We start from the raw sequence: 19,271 nt of genomic DNA, 5'->3' as shown, positions 1-19,271 counted from the left end.
GCTAATGTGTTCAAGTGATGCCCATTGCCATCTACGGAACTGTGCTTGCCTATCATTTGATTAGATAAAACTTGATTGATTTGCATTGATCCTACTGTGTGGCGTCCCTTATTGTGTGTGTTTCCTGCTTCAGGGGATGTGTATGTTATGTTGTATGGTCGCTTTACACATAAGCCTTCGGGTGCCCAGCCGCTCGAGTCACGTTACCCCCTTAGGGCCCGGTGACCCCAGGTCTTACAGTCCGTTAATTAGAATCTCTGTAATCAGCTAGCAAAATATTTTTTTCATAAAAATCAAACTATCTATGTGGACATAAAAAGCAATCTAGCCACTACTGAAGGTAACCTTTATCCTACCATGCAGAATGCCCACCGGTTTGGATGGGAAGGTATCAGAATGTTAATCAATGACGAGGGAACCCTGATGTTTATCTTAAACCAGATCGGGATCAGCAGATGACGCTTACCCACCAGCAGTGCTTCATGATTTACCAGTGCACTTGTTGAAAACACATTACACAGCTACCTTGCGTATGTCAAGAGTTACCATTCCTTAACACTGCTCTTGAAAAGCTGGTGGCCACCAACTATGGGACAACATGGCATAGGGAATACTGATGGACAACTGGCAGATGGGTTTCCATCCCGGCAGAGATACAGAGACTGCTCTGGCCACTACGAATGCTGACATCAGAGCTAACCTAGATAAAAATTACGCAGTGGGAGTGATACTTTTGGATCTCACCACTGCACCTGATACAGCTGACCATCAGGCACTGCTGAACAGGTTAGCAGAGTTGGTGAGGCGATGTCAAGGTGATTGTGTGGAACATGTTAACGTTGTTTCTACCTGATCCTTCACAAGATTAAAAACTGACCACTTTCAGACTGCCAAATGCAGTGCCACAAGGTTCCTCACAGTCTACTTGTTTAATCAACCTCCATGTCCAACTTCCGATATGCATCATTTATTATTCCTGGAGCTGTGCATACTACTATGCACTCATAGTGGAGTGACTGATTTAGCCAGCACCTAATTTCACATCTAATCTCCAGGACTGCTTTGGGATAGTCCAGCATTGGATGAGGCACAACAAAGCTCTTAGTTCTTGGTGGAACAACTCTGTGGCCTGTTTCCATGGGGTAACACCTAGCATTTGGTACTAAAGTTAAATCTTTGGGAGTGACTTTCAAACAGACCCTTACCTTTGACAATCATATTTTGTCTATTGCACCTACCTCTTTTGGACTTTTGAAATATAGGACGAAAAGTCTTACCTCCCATGAGGTGATTGTGCCGCCCCATATTATGTCTGACTGAATTGGATTACTGTAATTCCTTGTGCTTAGGCTTTCAACTAGCACAACTTAATAGGTTTCATTTTATTCAGAACTACACAGTGACACTGGTGTCTGCAAAATAAAAAGCAATCAAGTACCAGAGGCAAGAAAGAAGCTGCATTGGCCCTCTGTTGACCAAAGGATCAAGTTTAAAATCATATGCCTGATGCAAACTTTTCCCTAACAAATTCCTGCGAGGAGCAACTGACAATTATGCACCACTGCCTACTGAGACATCGGAGGTCATAAGACCAACCTTTGATATTAAAAGAATATAGAAATCACGATGCAAATGCATGGACTTCCACTTACCATAAAACAAACACGCAATCAACTACCCTTTACAAAAAGCAAACATTTGTTTAACTAAGGGCAGAAAAACTATTTTATTGACCCTTTTTAAGCCGGACCTCTTGAGTTTTTATTTTGGATTTGCGACTAGAAGCCCCTTCAGTGCTGTATGTGCACTGTACAAATGAATATTTAAACAAAGCAATCCAAAACAGAACAGCACATTACTCATTTGCTAATGTCATTCAGCGTCTCATTAGAGATACGAAGTGCTATACAACTGCAATACAATATAACAAGTAACAACTTGAAGTGTATTTGAGCGCGCAGGCTTGAGTAGAACATCAGCACAAACTAGAAGTAAAGGTCTGAAGGAAAAGAAACATGCCTTAATGTAACTATCATTTAAAATAAACATTTATCACCAATTTATAGACATATGAAAATATGAAAAAGAAGATAGCGATATGGTATTGGTCCCTGATAACTATCCTCTAACTCGACCAAGAAGACAGCACAGTAAAAGCCCATCAATTGACGAAACTGAATATGGAATAAAACAAAAATTCAACCAAATACATCATTTAAGTGTACGGCTCTGTATAGCTGACAACAATTATAATGTTAATCTGCATACACCAGTAGACCCACCTAATAAATGCAACTCATTGCGTTTCACTTTTCTGTTCTGAATAATTAAAGAATATGTTGATTTGTTGGCAAACAGGAGTACCTCAACCAGGTGCTCCTTGCTGCCACGTGTTCATGTCATATAAATAAAAAAGTTCAAAGACAAAAACCATGGGAAATTAATATTTAAAAACAAAAATAAATACTTACTATAACTCAGGGCATCAGTCTTCACCCCTTGTTGTAGTTCAATTTCTAAAGGATTATCCTTTAATAAATAGTACTTCAATGGGTGCCAATCGAAAAGGACTTGAAGGCTCAGCTAATTGAGAGGCACATTTTGAGCACCTCAGGATCCCCTAATCTTAGGAGTATCACAGCTGATTTAGAAAGGGCTTTTAATGTCTATACTATACTGTCTATTCTACCAACACGTTTGAACCTTCAGGTGACAGTAGCTTAAATTGAAGGATTATGGGGATTTGGTATCTTAAATATAAATTTCATAAAGCCAAAATTGGAAGAATGTGCTCAAATAACCACCTAGGAAGAAACAATGAGTATCATTTGGACCCTAGAAAGCGGTCTGCAAATTCTCTAGGGGTGCGAAGGCCCACTAGTCGACAGGAGTACTGGTCACTATATTTTACGTTCCATGGATGCTGGCAGTAAATTTTGGCGTAAAGTGCTCTCTCCAGCAACAACTCGAGCACTTTTGGCAAAAACGCAAGCAGAGTAACTCCTGATGCCACCACGGTCCATTTGTCATGTTCCATTCCAATTCCGGAATAAACAGTTTTTGGCTCAATCCTTACTTGATGGCAATCTACCATCAACTACCTATTGATTTCAGGTGCTTACTGCTGGTTTAGCCTTTGAGCAAACAATACTCAAATTCTATTCTGAAGTAGAAAACAAATGCCTCTGAAGTGCTTTTTTCCTTCCCGGCTCCTCTTTCTCCTGCACAGCAAACCTGGTCAAGAAAATTACATTTGGAAGACCTTAAATATAGCAGGCTGTCTCACATTCACACACAAAGAAAATCATAATTTTGCACCTACGAGTGCAGATCAAAGGATTTTGAGAACCTGCCCCAATAAATATATTTATATATCATCACTACTTCAGGAAAAGGTTTTCTGTTACTTTTCGCAGATATGTGCCATGTACAGCACACCTTCAGACGCAGTTTTCCTAGCCTGGTCCAAGCTATAAAAACTGTATGAATTCGTAAAATAAAGTATCATCACAGAAACATTCTGGGATCTCTATTGTAAATAATTGGTGCAGTTTTCTTTGAATTCCTATGGATGTTTTACCTATCTATACAAAATCTTACTAGCAGTACATCGTAACAGATGCATCTTGATTAGCAATGCAAAAAAAAAAATTACATTCAAAGATGCACTTACTCCAGTTTTCAGAGCGACATACATAGATAGGGCTAGATTCACAAACTCAGAAATGCAAGAGAAAAGATGCCTAATCCAATCTCGTAATGTCAGCGGCTCTTACAAAGAGACTTCTTGGCCTCGGGATGAAGGTTTCTAACCACTTCACACATTTTTGGTACTTCTATACTTTTTTCTCCATTAATAGGTCCTGGAAGCCTACATTAGGTCTTGATTTATCATGAGCAAGCCTGGTACACCTCTACTTTTCACAATTTTCTGTCTTGAAAAATCCACTTCAGATGGTTATTAAAAAAGTGCACAGTGAATACGTAATACGACCAACATTTGTAGTTTGTAATGACTGCATTTTGTCTGTGAAACGATCTGCTAAGGTTCTCTGAAAACTCATAGGCGATGCAGATGCTACAGGCAGGGGCATCCCATCTTTTTCCAAGGGGAGGGAGGATGCAGAGAGAAATGCAGCAGTTCGAAGTGCGCCGAAAACAGTTGGAAAGCTAGATACTGCTTAACCCCTAATGTCATGTGTTTTCTACAGGGCCTTTTGTAGTTTTCCCTACGTTAGCCTCATTGACCACGACATAGGCCACATTAGCTTTACACACATTACTACATAATCACGTTGGCTTCTGTGCCACATCATATTTTCACACAGAACCTGTACTTGTTTTCTCGTTCTGTTCTTTTCTGGGATTTGACCTGAACAGTAGACAAGGTCAAACAACAATATCCCTTGTTATTTTGTTCTGATCAGGCACTCGCACCTAGACACAACACAGACATGCAGCTGTTGTTTACAAACATGTGAACCTTGTCATTTAGGTATCCACATCGCTGTAACACACAGAGACAGACCGATATTTCCTGAGAGAAGATCATGGCTGTATCTGAGATGTAATACATTCATCGGTGTATGCTAAGGTACAACGTTCGCTGATAAACCCAGAGATCTTTGCTGTATAATCAGTTTGCTTCTGTAGAAGGGAAGGGGGTATAGGTCTTTTCATAATATACGGTTTATTGACAATGCTGGTGTTATTTTTGCTAGGCAGTTGTTTTCCAATGGTGGCACGTATACTGCATTTCAGAACACGATAGTTTAAAGAAACATTTCAAACTTACTTTGTGTCTCTTTCATATCTTATTGTGGACGAGTACAAGTGTATGAGCGAAAGGGAGTGTCCCGTCACTGCGATCCGAGAGGGTCGGGAGGGTTGTGTTCTGGGATGTCAATTTACTTGTTCCTCAGGTTAGGAGTAGGAGGGCAAGTGAGACACTATAACTAGTCTGACTAGGGCTCATGGTACTGAGGTGGTATGGTGACTCATCCGCCGACTCCTGATGTTCTATGGTCCCAAGCATAGTTCTGTTCCTGAGCAGAATTCCTGCAACACTAAGTGCTAATGTCTTGCGAATCAAGTGAAAACTGGCAAGGCACCAAGTTAAACATTTCTAAAGCTATGGCAGGACACAGAAAGAAATTTGATTCTGGAAGAACACCAACTATATCCTGTTTGCTTCAGTCATTAAGAAATCCTTAATTTCCTACGGTGGTGTTAACGCCATAAGTTGACTTGAAGCAAGAAAGTGAAGTGACAATTAGCAAAAAATATAACTTGTAATACAGGAATGCACAGCCTCCTTGCCAGGAAAACTCGCAGATACAAGAACATGAGTTCTTTGGAGCAAGTTCATATTCAGCTATATTTTGAAGAAAATATGGTCACCAGGACAGTAGGCATTTAGGCTTCATATTGCAGTTCTGTGCCTCACCCACGAAGTAGGCGTCTTTAACGTCCAAGGAGGTTAGAATTAGTTTAACTTCAAGGTCTGATTGGGGAAATCAGAGACCACAACAGATGGAAAGAACAATATGTTGTTAAATTGGCCTCCCTGTGCAGGTTTCACGTGGGTATGGAGACAAAGCAGTTAACATATTAGCCTGTCTGATCCATCTGAAGTTCAGTTCTGGTAAAGTAGATGAAGAGGTGGACAGGGTCATGGAAAAGCCTGAAGGACTGACAACCAGATGAAGATTATTATGCACAACTGTATACAAAAAAAAAAAAATTAGGGCGACAATTGTACACATAACTGGTTGAGTGACCGTAGGGCCTGGGGTATGAATGGGAAGATGTTCACATTGCTAAGAGGAGACATCACTGAGCAAGAGTTGTGTTTAGCAATAAAAAGACAATGCAAGTGGGTTTATCCCATAAAGGGAAGTTCTGGAGGTCTTACAACCTGACGTTAGGTTCGATGTTAATTTAACTGCGGGTACCATTGCTTCATTTCTGCGATGACAGCCTGTAACATGGTACAGCAGTCCTGAAACCTGGTAAATACCTGACAAGAGGGACTATTCCACCTATAACTGTTTTTACAACTTTTGTTGAAGGATTTGCTCGTCCTCTCTCACTTATTGAGCAACACTAAAATAGTGATACAAGTAGTTGCAAACAGGCTAGAGAATCCTCCACCACGAGATGGCATTTTTCCCAAAGGAAAATCATACTCAAACACTTTGTAGCAATGGCCATAAAACAAGGCGGTAGCTAAAAAAAAGGGAACCTTAAACAACTGGACATTACCAACTCAAAACCAAATCCGGAGGAAGCTTACTATGGTCCCCGTGACCCCCTTCCCCCCCAAATATTAAGAAACAGCAGTGGGTATGCAAACTGTTGCCGTTTCCTGAACCAGAGATAGTTTAGAATCACCCACTCAATGGAGATCGAGAGGATTACCTCAGCTGGGGGGGGGGGGGGGGGGGGGGGATGGGGGAGGGCGACACAAGAAATGACCTAGAACTAGTGCTGTTGCTTTGGAGAGACCGTTGTCTTTTGAGGGGGATGGGACTGGCATGTCTGCAAGAATACCAGGGGATAGTGTGCCTGGATCAGCAGCATGGTGCAGGAACAAAGAATTGAATGGACTCCACACCAGATTAGTTTTCTTTGTTGCAGGACTCACAGCTCCAAGTGCAGCCATAGAGGACACAACATTCCAAACATTAAAATTCTTCTTTCACTGTCTGAACTTTTCCCTTCAACATCCTAATAAAGAGCCATAAATAGTGCTTTGGTGAGAAGACTCTAGAAAGCCCAGCTGCCTTGTATCTTGCATCAAGTACAACATAGCTCGGCCCACTAAACAGACCTAGATAAGCTGATCACTGCCAAACATACTGCATAACCTAACTAAGTACTCCAAGCAGAGCAGTCAGTTATGGAAAAGCCCCTTGTGGGGCACCAAGTTGATGACTTGCTGTAGCAGAAACTCTATGGTTCATACTGAAGTTTCACTAACCTCATTCACGACACTGGCGATATCCTGCTTATCTTGAGGTTTCAGATCTGGGGCAATCTTCACTAATAGGGCTGGTTTGGGCTCACACTTCAATGCATCTCTCTCCTTTTTCACCTGCAGCAAGAGACCCGGTTCATGAAGAAAGGTAAAGCACACGTTGGTGTCATTTCCGCCTATCCTGGAAATTTAGAGAGATACTGGTTTGTCAGAACAATTATTCACTTTCTTCAACTCATCGTCATTACCTCCAGCCATACCTCACACGGTCATCTCAGAATTCACCATTCCTTTCTCCTAAGCAACTCATCACTTACCACAAACTTCTACCATTTCCTCCCATACCTCCAAGGTTTATTCATACGCCCTCCATGTGAATCCACTCACCACAGCAACACCTCTAAATGTGCCCACCTTGCAGATGAAATTAAGGACAGACCTTCGCCAGCAGGTTGTGCAGTTCAGATTTCCCTTGGAGTTCTCGAAGTCCTGGCGTGTTGGGACTAGATACATTTACCACCAGATAATCTGCTAGCGGTCCCAAGGTCTTGATGCCCTCTGTGTAATCCACAATGGCATCTAGGGAGGTCTTGTTTTTCCCAAGATTTATTCCTAGAGGCATGCCATCTGAGAGTAAACGACATATATATAGTTTACAATACATTTCTGACCACCAAATTGTTGAAAGAATATATCCTTGCACATTGTGGTCAAAATTACATTATTGAAAGAACTAGGGGTATCAAAGGATGCCAAATGTTTTACAAACAAAGTTCTTTCAAGCGTTACCTTTCGTAAGATGGACTTGTGTTTCCTGTCTAGCTCGCAGCCTTTGTTCTACTGCTCTGTGGCCGTGACTGTTAAAGCCATACCTGGGATAAAACAAGATTAAAAAAAAAAGAAAACTGCCTTCAATTTGTTGCAGCTGTCATGATACCTAAAGGCCTCCCCTTACTTAAATAGCTCAAGAAGTGAAATATGTGCTGTGATGCCCAGACAGCAGTAAATGTGCATAAGCAACTGAGTGGGGACCATAAAGCTATGCAACAGCACAGTGCATACAGTAAAGGCACGCTACTAAGAGGAAGCATATACACAAATTCATTGATTATGTACGAAAAGATAGGATATACAGCTAGCAGTACTGCTTACAAGTAGAGAAGTAAGAAGGACAGGGAGAGAGTGGTAAAAAGCCTCTCGGGCAATAGAGCAGTAAAATATTGTAATACTACTGCTACCTTCACCCAGGTTGCGGAGCTAATAATTTGCATAGCAATACACCACTTCATCCTTCATGTATATTATTCCAGCTTCGCTTGTTTACCCACCCAGAAGACATTTGCCTTTTTTCCTCCTCAGGCCAGCTTCTTATAGAAAGATGTTTCAGTCAGAGAACAAGCATCAGCTATAAATCAATGGACATCACTATAAAACATTTAATACAGAAACTAAAGATTCTGGAAGAGCATCCAGACTCCAGAAACAATGAAAAAGTCAAACTGATTTGGAACAGAGGCATTTTGGGGCACCACAACACAGTGGCGTGGGTCCTTTGTCTTTATTCTGTCCCACCCAAGTCAAATTGTCTTCTTTCCCAACCGTTAACAAAATCGCCTCTGGACTGCATTAAGGCTCCGTTCCTTGTAAATATCTGTGATTCTTGTAAGCGGCACATAAAAGATAACAATGTAGGATTTTACAGGTGCTCCGATGATGCACAAATGCATAACTAGCAGCAAAAGGGATTTAGAAGTCCTCTGCACTCTACATATGCGATCCAATCTAATGGTGGTGCATCAGGTGTGCAAATGATGGCCTGTAGCAAATCCCAGGAGAAGCCCTGGATGTCATCACCTTCCATTCTCTTTGGCACCCCTCTGATCTGGACACAGTTATGCGGACTTCTGTTTTTCAAGTCTTCATGTTTAATTTGAAGCTCAATAATCTGATCTTACAGGGTCAATACTTTTTTCCATAGAAGCGCTTGGTGTGCGTTGGCACTGCACTCTAAATCATCAACTGTGGCACCTCTTTCCTCAATAAATGTGTTATGGTTCATCTTAATGAAGCCAATCCCAGTTCCACTCCCCAATGCCCTACCGCCTGTCGTCTTCTGTGGGCTGCCAGTGACTACGGTTGCTACCAAGTGCTCCATTTGGGAGTGGCCACAATTTTGGAGTCTGTCAGTAGGGCTATAGCACATGGTGAACCCCTCTCCATATCTTGGGCTCACAGGACCCACAGTAGGAGCACCTTTGGGGCAAACCTTATGGACATGGAAATCAGTCTTTGGGGTACTTTTGAATCAAGGTGGGAGGGTTATTACCCCTTACAGCTTATTCGAAGGGCCGACAATTCAGTGTGCTTGGAGTGCTCGAAATTATCTGTGCCTCAGTTAAGAGGAGGTCTGTTGAGTGGGTAGCATGTGGAAGCTCATATAGGCTAGGGAGATCCCTGACCCTGCCCCCCCAACCTACACCTAAAGGACTATCCTTGTGGGCACCAGATAACAAACGATTGGAAGTGGGCAGGACCTGGAATGGCCACATAGCATCTAAGGGGGTTGGGGGCACCCACCTCACCTCTGACCCTTATGCGCTTCTGTAAGGGACAGGTGGAGGCTCCACAAGCAACTGACTGGACTTGGCAGGCAGAGTCTTCCTGTACGATCCCCGGATCCCTGCCGGGCCTTCGTGCTCAGTGGAGGTGGGTCCCTCCCTAGATGAGACATGGCCCCCACAGATCTTAAGCTAGGGCCTGCACTTGAGTCTTCTATGGAGGGGCAGGGGGAGGGGCAGAAGAGTTACTCGGCCCAACCTTCATCTAAACCTTTGGAGCTCCAGGTGTTGGGTGTGACTTCAGGGGGACACATATCCGGCAGTTCTCAGACTGGAGCATACTCCGCACATAGGCAATCACTCTGGGGCCCCTTGCCAACCAGTCTACGACTTCTTTGCTGACAGGGAAGAGTGGACTTCTCAAACTCTTGGATGTGACCTCTGGGGGCAGCCGAGTCCTCCTGCTCAGTCACCTAAGCCTATCAGGAGGACTATGCTTTCTTTTGGGGAGTCTTCCAGATTCTGCGAAGGCAAGCCCAGCCTCAATCCTCAATGAAGGTTTTCACTGGAGCTCACCAGGGAGGGAAGTAGACACCCTGCCCTCGATCCAGCACCACCAAACCGACCACTTGGTGCTCCTATGCCCAGCTATTAGTCCGATTATTGAAGTTCAAGATGTGGCCGCAAATGCAAGATATGGGGCATTCAGCGGTTTCCAATCTGGATCACACTCTGTATGAGAGTTATCGCCCTGGGGCTCCTTGCCACACGGTCAGCAATTGTAGCGTGAAAGAAAGGAGACAGCTAATGGAGATACAGGGATGGAACACAGCAAAGGCACCCTACAACCTACTCTATTCCCAGCTTACCAAGCCCCAGTTTCTACATTTTTAAAGTACTTTAGGTATGTAGCAACCTTAGCTTCAGCTATGGCAGAGGATCTCATTGGATCAGGTCTTATTTGAACTATTATTAAAGGTTGAGCATGCAACAATCTTCAAACATGCCTTTCTCCTGGATTACTTTGGTGAATGTGTGTAACAAATGATTGCATTAGGGGAATGGAGTTAAGCTCGTTTTCAAATTCAGCTTCTTGATTCTTCTTTAATCTTTGGCCAGATTACCATGCTCTGCATAAAGGCACTTCTGCTTTGGGTGAGAAAGCAATTGCCATGGACAAAAAAGTGAGAGGATGAGAGTCAAAATTAAAAATAAAGTTAGAACCCTGGTTTGCTGAGATATCTAAGCTTGCAACTGTGGAAAGGGAATTGTTCCAAACACATGCAATGGATGATGCTTTGAAAAACCCATAGATGTTTTCCCTTTCAATTGTATGAATAAAGACCTTTATGTTGGGTTGACTGCATTTAGTTGTAATAAAATGATCAACACTTCACTGGGCTGTTTTTTTGTACGATTCTTAAGTTATTGGCTAAAACACAAGATGTAAATTGCAGATTCCATTTCTTTAAAAAAAAAAAAAGTACAACATTTATTTTATAAAATGGCAAAATTAAAAAATATGACATGTATATATTGGTAAAAGAATGCAACAGAAACAAAATAATGAATGGATACATTGTTGTGCACAATTATCGAGGGTTCCTATGAAGCAGCGGGCGAATAGGGAAAGTGAGAGAGATCTTTATCAATTTAAATGGCTGGTCAATAGGACGAATGGGAGCTGACACGACTAAGGCGACATCTTAAGACAAGCAGGGTGATAATATCCAAGTGACTTTTATAGAAAGAGAACATCTCAGGTTATACAGTAGAGAAAAACTTGAATGAAATAGGTATCCCCTAGGACACACCTACTGCGGGATAGTCAACCAATGCGAGTGGTTGATGGACATATAAAAATTTATGATGATAACCCACTCACTTGAAATGGCATGGACAAAGACATATGGATGTCGAAACACATCTGTCTGTGACTTTGGACCAATAAATTGGATTTGTGTAACCCCAAGAGTGCTTCATGTTGCCTGGGAGCTTTGGTGGTAGAGGTTATGACGGGCAGTCACTAGCACGTATGGATGCACCCACGCTTTAAAAAGTGCTCCGCTGCTATTTAGTGACATTTGATGGAACTAGATAGACAGACAGACGCAAGTTGCAGAACAAGAAAGACTAAAATGCCACTATGAAATGAGGATACAGGCATATAAGGGAGACATAGAAATAAGGTGAAAGGTAAGCATTGATGAGAAAACACTGAATGATATCAGTTGGAGATGTAAACATAGATCAGTTCACACTTTACAGGATGAGGAGCACATAAAAGATAAAGACCCAAGTGGGCAACAAACATAGCAGATCAGAAGTGGTAAAAGATGCTATCTGTGGCTACTACTGGGCATGCTACAAAAACCATTGTGTGGACATGGGGGCTTTGGTATGAAATGAAAAGGTGAGGCAAAATAGAATATACAGGAAGCATAAATATGGATTCTCCTGGGTTGTAAGACAGTATGGGCACAGAAGTTCTCAATGATAAAATTAGATAAAATATCTGGGTCGATTCCATGCATGTACACAGGTACTACCCAGGCTGGAGAAAAGCACTGAAAGGAACTTAGCTACCTGTTAATGACAGCTTGATCTTCTGTCAATCGAAAGACTCTAGGTTTGGGGTTTCCATCTTGAGGTTTTGGAGTGATACTGCCAATCTCTACAAAGCCAAAGCCAACTTTGAATAGCCCATCCACTGCTTCGCCATGTTTATCAAACCCAGCAGCCATGCCCACTGGATTACGAAACTTCTTACCCAGGACCTGCACCTCCTAGAGAGAAACAGAAGATAAGTGATTGTAAGGATACTGGCATTAAAAACCTTTCTTCTCTGTGGGCCTTCAGAAAGCCAATAGTTGGACCCCTGCTGCAGACCATTCTAGCTGCCTTCTTCTACCTTTAAGATTTCTATTTACACCCAGGATAGTCAAAATATGCACCCTACTGCTACCACCCTAACCAATGTACTAACATGCCTCAGAAAGACTGTGACCTCTTGCACTCTATTAAGTCTCACATTCCTGCAATGTAGACAGACAACACAGAAATCTGAGAACCAATATAAAACATTTCAAGAGCCAATGACCACTGTCACAAAGTAATCGTTAATTGTTGTAACTTTTTTTTCCCCTTCCATTTAGCACTTACGTAGTATAAAATATAACAGGATACTCTACATGTTGGCGTACCCGAAAACAAATTAATAGTCTGGTACAGCCATCAGTTAAAATAGAACAAATTAAACAGTGGTCTATCAATTAGGTGGACACACAACCATGTGTGTTGGATTTATATCATATGACTCCACATATGTGTTGTGGTGCGAGATTATGCTACCTAAGCAAATTAGAAAACAGTTAATGCATTAACCCTGGAGAACTCAAAGAAATGAAAAACACAAAGTAATAGTTGACTGAAATATCAAGGACTTTACTACCCCCAAAAGACCAGCTGCCAGACATTACCTCCTCCTTTATTCCTCACCCAAGTGAATGGTTAATGAAGGCCTCCGCCTCAGTACGTAGGCCTTGATTACTCCCTAAAAAGTTGAAGAAATACTTGCAAGAACACGGTGACCACAGCACCATCCCAGATCATTGATAAAAATAAAGGACCCAACTTCCCTTTTTTTTCTTTGTCTCAGACAGACCCTGTCTCCTGCTAAGTGTCTTTAGATATGAAGTGGCAGTGCTGAACCAACATGCTTCTTTTGTTTTAATATAATCATCAGAGTGCAGTCGTGCAGAGGCAGTGTGCTCTACTTATCTTTAACTCAGACAGCTTCAGCGCTGTATTAAAATGTCCGTGACATATCGGGTAAATGTGTTTCTTTAGTGAGCCAGCACGCTTTCACAATATGGCCCAGAGAGGTGCTGCAGTACGGAGCCGGCGCACCTTCTCTTCTTAAGTCCCTAATCGTTTTTAAGAGGGTAAGCACGGTAGGAAATGACAGTACTTTGTTTACTTAGTAATGCACCACATTACACAACCCCTTTAGCATTTAAACTGTGGTATGGAAAGAAGAAGACGAAAAACAAAAAAGACATACCCTTATCAGTTATCCTCCCACTAAGCATTGGGGAGAAAAGGCAGCATTCCAAGTCTTGCAGGCCTTTCAATCACTGCTCTTATTATTAGAGGTGTTGTAAGATTCTCTCTAGCTCAAGACTTGGTTGACTGGAAACAGGGGGAAGGAGTAGGTGCTCCCCTGTTGACATTGTCAAACAGATTGTGATGCTGGCAGGAAAGTTACTGCGAAGAAAAGACACCAGAGTAGGACCTAGGCTTGGTGAACATGGATCAGTGAGAATCCTCCTCAGTCTCCTATCCCATGCAACAGGAGATACAGGTCAAAATCAACAAAATTGTGGCAGCAGTCTTAAGAATCAAGAGCCCTCATATAAGCAGGCCGCCTGTGGCTGGGTAGGCCTCGCAAGGATCTATAATTTCAAAAGCACCACCCTCACAAAGCAGTGGGGAGAGTTTATGCCCCTACAACCTTTACTGTAAGAACCTCTGCTTATGCCTCTTATGTAGTGCAGTCGCTGCTATGAGATTTTCAGAGCTTCGCAAAAGAATCAAGAAAGAACCAACTGTACGGCAAGACTATGAGCAATGGAGCAGCAGGTTAAATTCCAGGATAATTTTTTTTTTACTGTCTTTGTGCATCAGCTTCCATTTCAGGGCCTACTACATCAGCTAGAAGGTACATATGGATGCGTTCGTGGAATGTGGACACAGCACAAATATAAATGCTGAGTCGTGCCTTTTGCAGGTGTAAAACTGCTTGGTCTTTAGTTTGTGGTATTGGTGAAGAAGTACAAGGACAATAGAAACTTGATGGCACTATCCTCCACCTAGGAGCTTTGGTTTTACAAATAAAATAAGTTTTTGCGTTCAGAAGTCAACAAAAGGTGTTGTTCAGCCCTTTTGTGGAAGGAGATGCGGAGCCAGGGTGCCCCTTCGACAGTCAAATCCTGGTCTCAGCCCAGCAGAAGCAAGTCAGCTTTCCAACCCGTGCAGAAGTTAGAACTTCCTGGGATAAATTCCTCTTGCTGCCCAGTGTTGATTTTTGGTGAGGTTGGTTGTCTACTTTGGGAGGTCAACAGGCTGCTGTTAGAACCTTTAGAGAAAAGAATGCACAGGATTTGGAATTCCTTGCTTTCAGACTTTTAAAGAGCTTTTCCCACAGAAAACTAGTCATCCATTCTGCTTTTCTCTTATTGGATGTCTTCGTTCACTCTACAAAGCCTGGACATGTTCAACATCACATGTTCAACATCACATGTCTGGATTTATGAAGGGCTATAAAATAGAATTCCAAACCAAGCCAGAAAATCCTTAGTAATGATCCCAGCTCCAAGAAAACTCTTTGAAGAAAAGTGAAATTCTTCGGGGCAATCAAACCAGGACATATTGCACAAGAACGCCATAGCTCTAGTTCCGCACTCTAAGTTGGGAAAAGAGGAAGACTTTGGGAAACTACAGGCCTATTCAAGATCTAAAGAACCTAAATCCATTCTTCCAACGCAACACATTCAAGATGATGATGCTGCAGACAATCCTTCCTTTGATTTGTCAAGGGGACTACCTTACACCTTTGGACTTACTAAATGCTTTTCTGCATATACCCTATCCACTTCTGCATATACCCTATCCACAATCAATACAATAAATTCCTACTTCTACACATCTGGGGAACACCTGAGCCGTTCAGAGTCTTGCCATTTAGCCTCTTCCTGATTCAAAGGGTCTTCACAAATTTCTGCCACCACTAGTGGGTAGCCCGCATGATCAAGGTATAAATTTGTTTCCTTACCTACGCGGCCTATTAATTAGCCCATCTTCTTTTTTGAAGGCACAAGATTATGTTCAGACTGGAAGCAGGTTTCTAGAAGATCATGGTTTCCTTTTCAACCTGAAGAAGTCCAGTCTTTAGCCGCCTCAGATATTGCTGTACAAATGGCCATTTTTTCAAACGTACATTTGTAAGATCTTGGGGGCATATGTATCAAACGATGTTGTATTCGCAAACGCTGCGAATCGCAAAATAACAGCGTTTGCGAATACAAAATCGCAAAATGAGATGTATGAGGCATTTCAGCCTCGCAATCTTAAGGAATCGCTAATTTTGCGATTTCTTAAGTTTGCGTAAGCATTTAAGAAATTGCAAATTGCGAATTCTTAAATGCAATGTAATACGCACCCAAGTTGTGCGATTTCTCCATAAGAAATCGCAAATTACCACCAACTTCAAGTTGGTGGTAATTTGCGATTTCTTTGAAATATGCACTTTTTGGCATATTTCAAAGTGCCATGTGGCGCACATACATGCCCTTAGGGCATGTATGTGCGCCATATGTGCACACATGCTGATTTCAGGGGTGCATCAGGGTGTCATCATGACACCCTTGCACCTTTGAAAATATTCTCAATTTGTGATTAGCAAATAGCGATTCGCAATTTGAGAAGGACTTCCCATTCATTGCTATAGGCCTCCTGGCCCATAGGAATGAATGGGAAGGTATTCCTTAATTGCGATTTCGCAATTTGCTAATCGCAATTAAGGAATTTTAAGAATTCGCAAAAACTTGTGCGAATTTTTAGATACATCCTCAAAAAAAAAAAACACTATTTGAGAATCGCAAATGGAGATGTTGATACATATGCCCCTTACTTCCCAATCTGAGAATGCTGAAACGGAGGGAAAGACTACTGAAGCTCCTGGAGAAGGAAAGTGAAGCAGCCTAAGAATGGTTGGTAGTCCAGGTGGAGTTCGCTTCTTGTCTGTCATCCTGTGGTCTCATTTCCATCTTCATCACTTGTGCAACATCTTTTTTCTAAACATTGAAATTTCTGGTCACAAGACTGAGGGAAGAGTATTCCAGTGACTCCGGTAATAAGCTAGAACTGAGCTGGTGGATAAACACAATCAACCTGGACGGGAGTATCTTTCAATTTTCCAGCCCCAAAAAGTATAACTACTGACGCCAATCATGAGAGTTGGAAGTAGAAACACCTTTGCATCCAGTATCTTTGGTATCGGACAGAAAAACAAAGCTCATCGAATTGGAGAGCATTGGCTGAAATCTTAAAAGTTCTCCAAATCTTCCTTCCTTTTATACAGAACTAGGCTGCAAGGGAGGGCGGAACTTGCCGGCACCGTAGATGGGCACCTAACAGAAGTGCTCCGCACATCTAACGCACTATCCTGCATCTACTTAAGGCATCGATCCCGTCAAAACCAGAGCTCTGTATGGCTAGGGTGACCAGATTCTCAAAACAAAAAACGGGGACAGGTCATAGACATAGAAGTAGGACTACGGTTTGCAGTAACTATCGACATAAAAGTAGGACTATTTGACAGCTGTCATAGACATAGAAAAAGGACTACAATTACAGCTCCCTCCACAGACCGAGATGAAGCATTACAGACAACAAATCCGCTGTGTTTTATTGGCAACCCTCTCCTTCACAGAGCAGCATTAGTACTTTTTATTACATTTACACTTTTAAGGACTATAGCATATATTTGCCAAAAATCAATAAAACATCACAGGCTAGCAAACGCCAGATTTACTAGCTTTATCAATGCTCGTTTCTATAGCTGCACGTCAGCACCACATAAAGTACAACTCACCAATGTTGCTTAGTTGCTCATGACAGAAAAGCATGGGAGGTAAACTGCGGAATGCTAAATTGCCAAATGGCAGCCATGGACCAATGTACAAAACTTTTCTCCAGGTATTACTGCCTTAGGGTCTTAAGGGTGGCAAAGGCTGGCCGACCACACAGTCCTCCTACATTTGCATGGTCACTGCTGGGATGTCATGTTACCTTACTAGGGTATGTATAGTGCACTCTAGCCATTGGTATCATCTCATAGTGCAATAGTGTGAAGACCTGAGCAAAAAGCTCGAGCAGCGCTGCTCGCCTCTCCCACAGGCGTTAACCCTGCTCCTTTAAGTCCTTTCCAGCTGAACAGTTTGCCGTGATCTGAAAGGTCAGTCAAAAGGTCAAGTCATAGCTTTGATATGGAGAACACAAAGCATGCATCAATTGGTTATGAATAAAACATGCAATGAGCAATGCATTAATCCTTGCACGGTATGCATAAGGGCTACTGAAAAGTTTGTATGACTATGAATACAAGCTACAGGATGAAGAAATATTGTTTTATCCAAAGTAGAAACTTTGGCTGGCACGATGACGTAGGTGGCGCTGCGGGTAAAATGTCTCTCTTCAAAGGATTTCCCTTCTTGCTACAGCGCTCACCTCAGTGACGACACATGCCGTAAGCAGTGCAAAGAGAGCATGCGCGCGCATGCTCAACCTGAACAATGAAAAACAGGGACATTTCTGTGTTTAACGGGGACACTGTTTGAAAACAGGGACATTGGAGTCACTTGGAGAAAAGTGTCGGGACACTTCGCCAAAAACGGGGACCGACCTGGGAAAACGGGGACGTCTGGTCACCCTATGTATGGCTGAAAGGATCCGCTTTCGAACGAGCCGTCCCACCCGTGCTGAAGAGACGTGTGCTCGGAAAGACAGGTGTGACGGTTTGGCGTGTGCCCTGGGCCGCGAATCCCCACACCAGATTTGATTTCCTGCCGGCCGGAAGTGAGGCCTGACTGGGCGACTGTGCCCCCGGGTGCAGGTCGGGACCCTGTGGCGGCGCATATCACCCGCGAACGTGGCCACTGACCGCGTAAGGTGAAGTGCGAAACGCGACACCGTGACCCAGAGAGAAACGACGAGCGGAGGTGCGGCGACGCGACCGCCCATTTGGTCGCGGTCGTAGGTGTGAGCCCCACGTTTGAAGTTCGCTGGCTGAACTGGAGCGAAAGCGCGATGATAGAGATAGAAAGAGAAAAAGAGAAAAAGAGAAAAGGAGAAAGAAAAAGAGAAAAGGAGAAAAAGAGAAAAGGAGAAAGAAAAAGAGAAAGAGGAAAAGAGAAAGAGGAAAAGAGAAAGAGGAAAAGAGAAAGAGGAAAAGAGAAAGAGGAAAAGAGAAAGAGGAAAAGAGAAAGAGGAAAAGAGATAAAAAGAGATAAAGAGAGATAAAGAGAGATAAAGAGAGAGATAAAGAGAGAGAGATAAAAAGAGATAAAAAGAGATAAAGAGAGAGAGAGAGAGAGATAAAAAGAGAGATAAAAAGAGAGATAAAGAGAGAGATAAAGAGAGAGATAAAGAGAGAGAGAGATAAAGAGAGAGAGAGATAAAGAGAGAGAGAGATAAAGAGAGAGAGAGATAAAGAGAGAGAGATAAAGAGAGAGAGAGATAAAGAGAGAGAGAGAGAGATAAAGAGAGATAAAGAGAGATAGAGAGAGATAAAGAGAGATAAAGAGAGATAGAGAGAGATAGAGAGAGATAGAGAGAGATAGAGAGAGATAGAGAGATAGAGAGATAGAGAGATAGAGAGATAGAGAGATAGAGAGATAGAGAGATAGAGACCGCCATTTACACCCTCGCCAAACATCCTGCTGCGACGCATGCTGCTCGGAGGAGCTAGTTCTGCTCCCTGCTATGCCCCGCTGCTTGCAGTCTCCTTGCTCCCGGTACTGCTGCTGCTACTCAGTACCCCTGCTACCAAGGATATCCCAATGGATACTTGCAGGCGCGGGCGTTCTCCTAACCCACTGCGGCGCTGAAGGGCTGGGTGCCCTCAGAGTGTCTGCGTGCGCTGTGCAGCTATCCTTGTGCAAAGTGCGACAGGC

At 42.7% G+C, this 19,271-nt stretch overlaps 1 protein-coding gene across 3 annotated transcripts in view; it reads right to left on the bottom strand.

The window, feature by feature from the left end:
- Positions 1-19,271, bottom strand: part of DHODH (dihydroorotate dehydrogenase (quinone)) — a 212,406-nt gene that overhangs the window by 145,392 nt on the left and 47,743 nt on the right. For all 3 annotated transcript variants that reach the window (XM_085637375.1, XM_085637377.1, XM_085637376.1), the window contains 4 exons: positions 12,124-12,323; positions 7,769-7,851; positions 7,419-7,606; positions 6,983-7,096 (listed from right to left, as the gene is read on the bottom strand). In XM_085637375.1, the coding sequence (XP_085493501.1) occupies positions 6,983-7,096; positions 7,419-7,606; positions 7,769-7,851; positions 12,124-12,323 (585 nt within the window). The remainder of the gene's footprint in view (positions 1-6,982; positions 7,097-7,418; positions 7,607-7,768; positions 7,852-12,123; positions 12,324-19,271) is intronic.

The sequence above is a fragment of the Triturus cristatus genome, chromosome 12 (genome assembly GCF_964204655.1).
Source record: "Triturus cristatus chromosome 12, aTriCri1.1, whole genome shotgun sequence".
NCBI lineage: Eukaryota > Metazoa > Chordata > Amphibia > Caudata > Salamandridae > Triturus > Triturus cristatus.
Note: the sequence above shows the minus strand (reverse complement) of the source record. Positions and strands in the feature narration are given on the sequence as shown.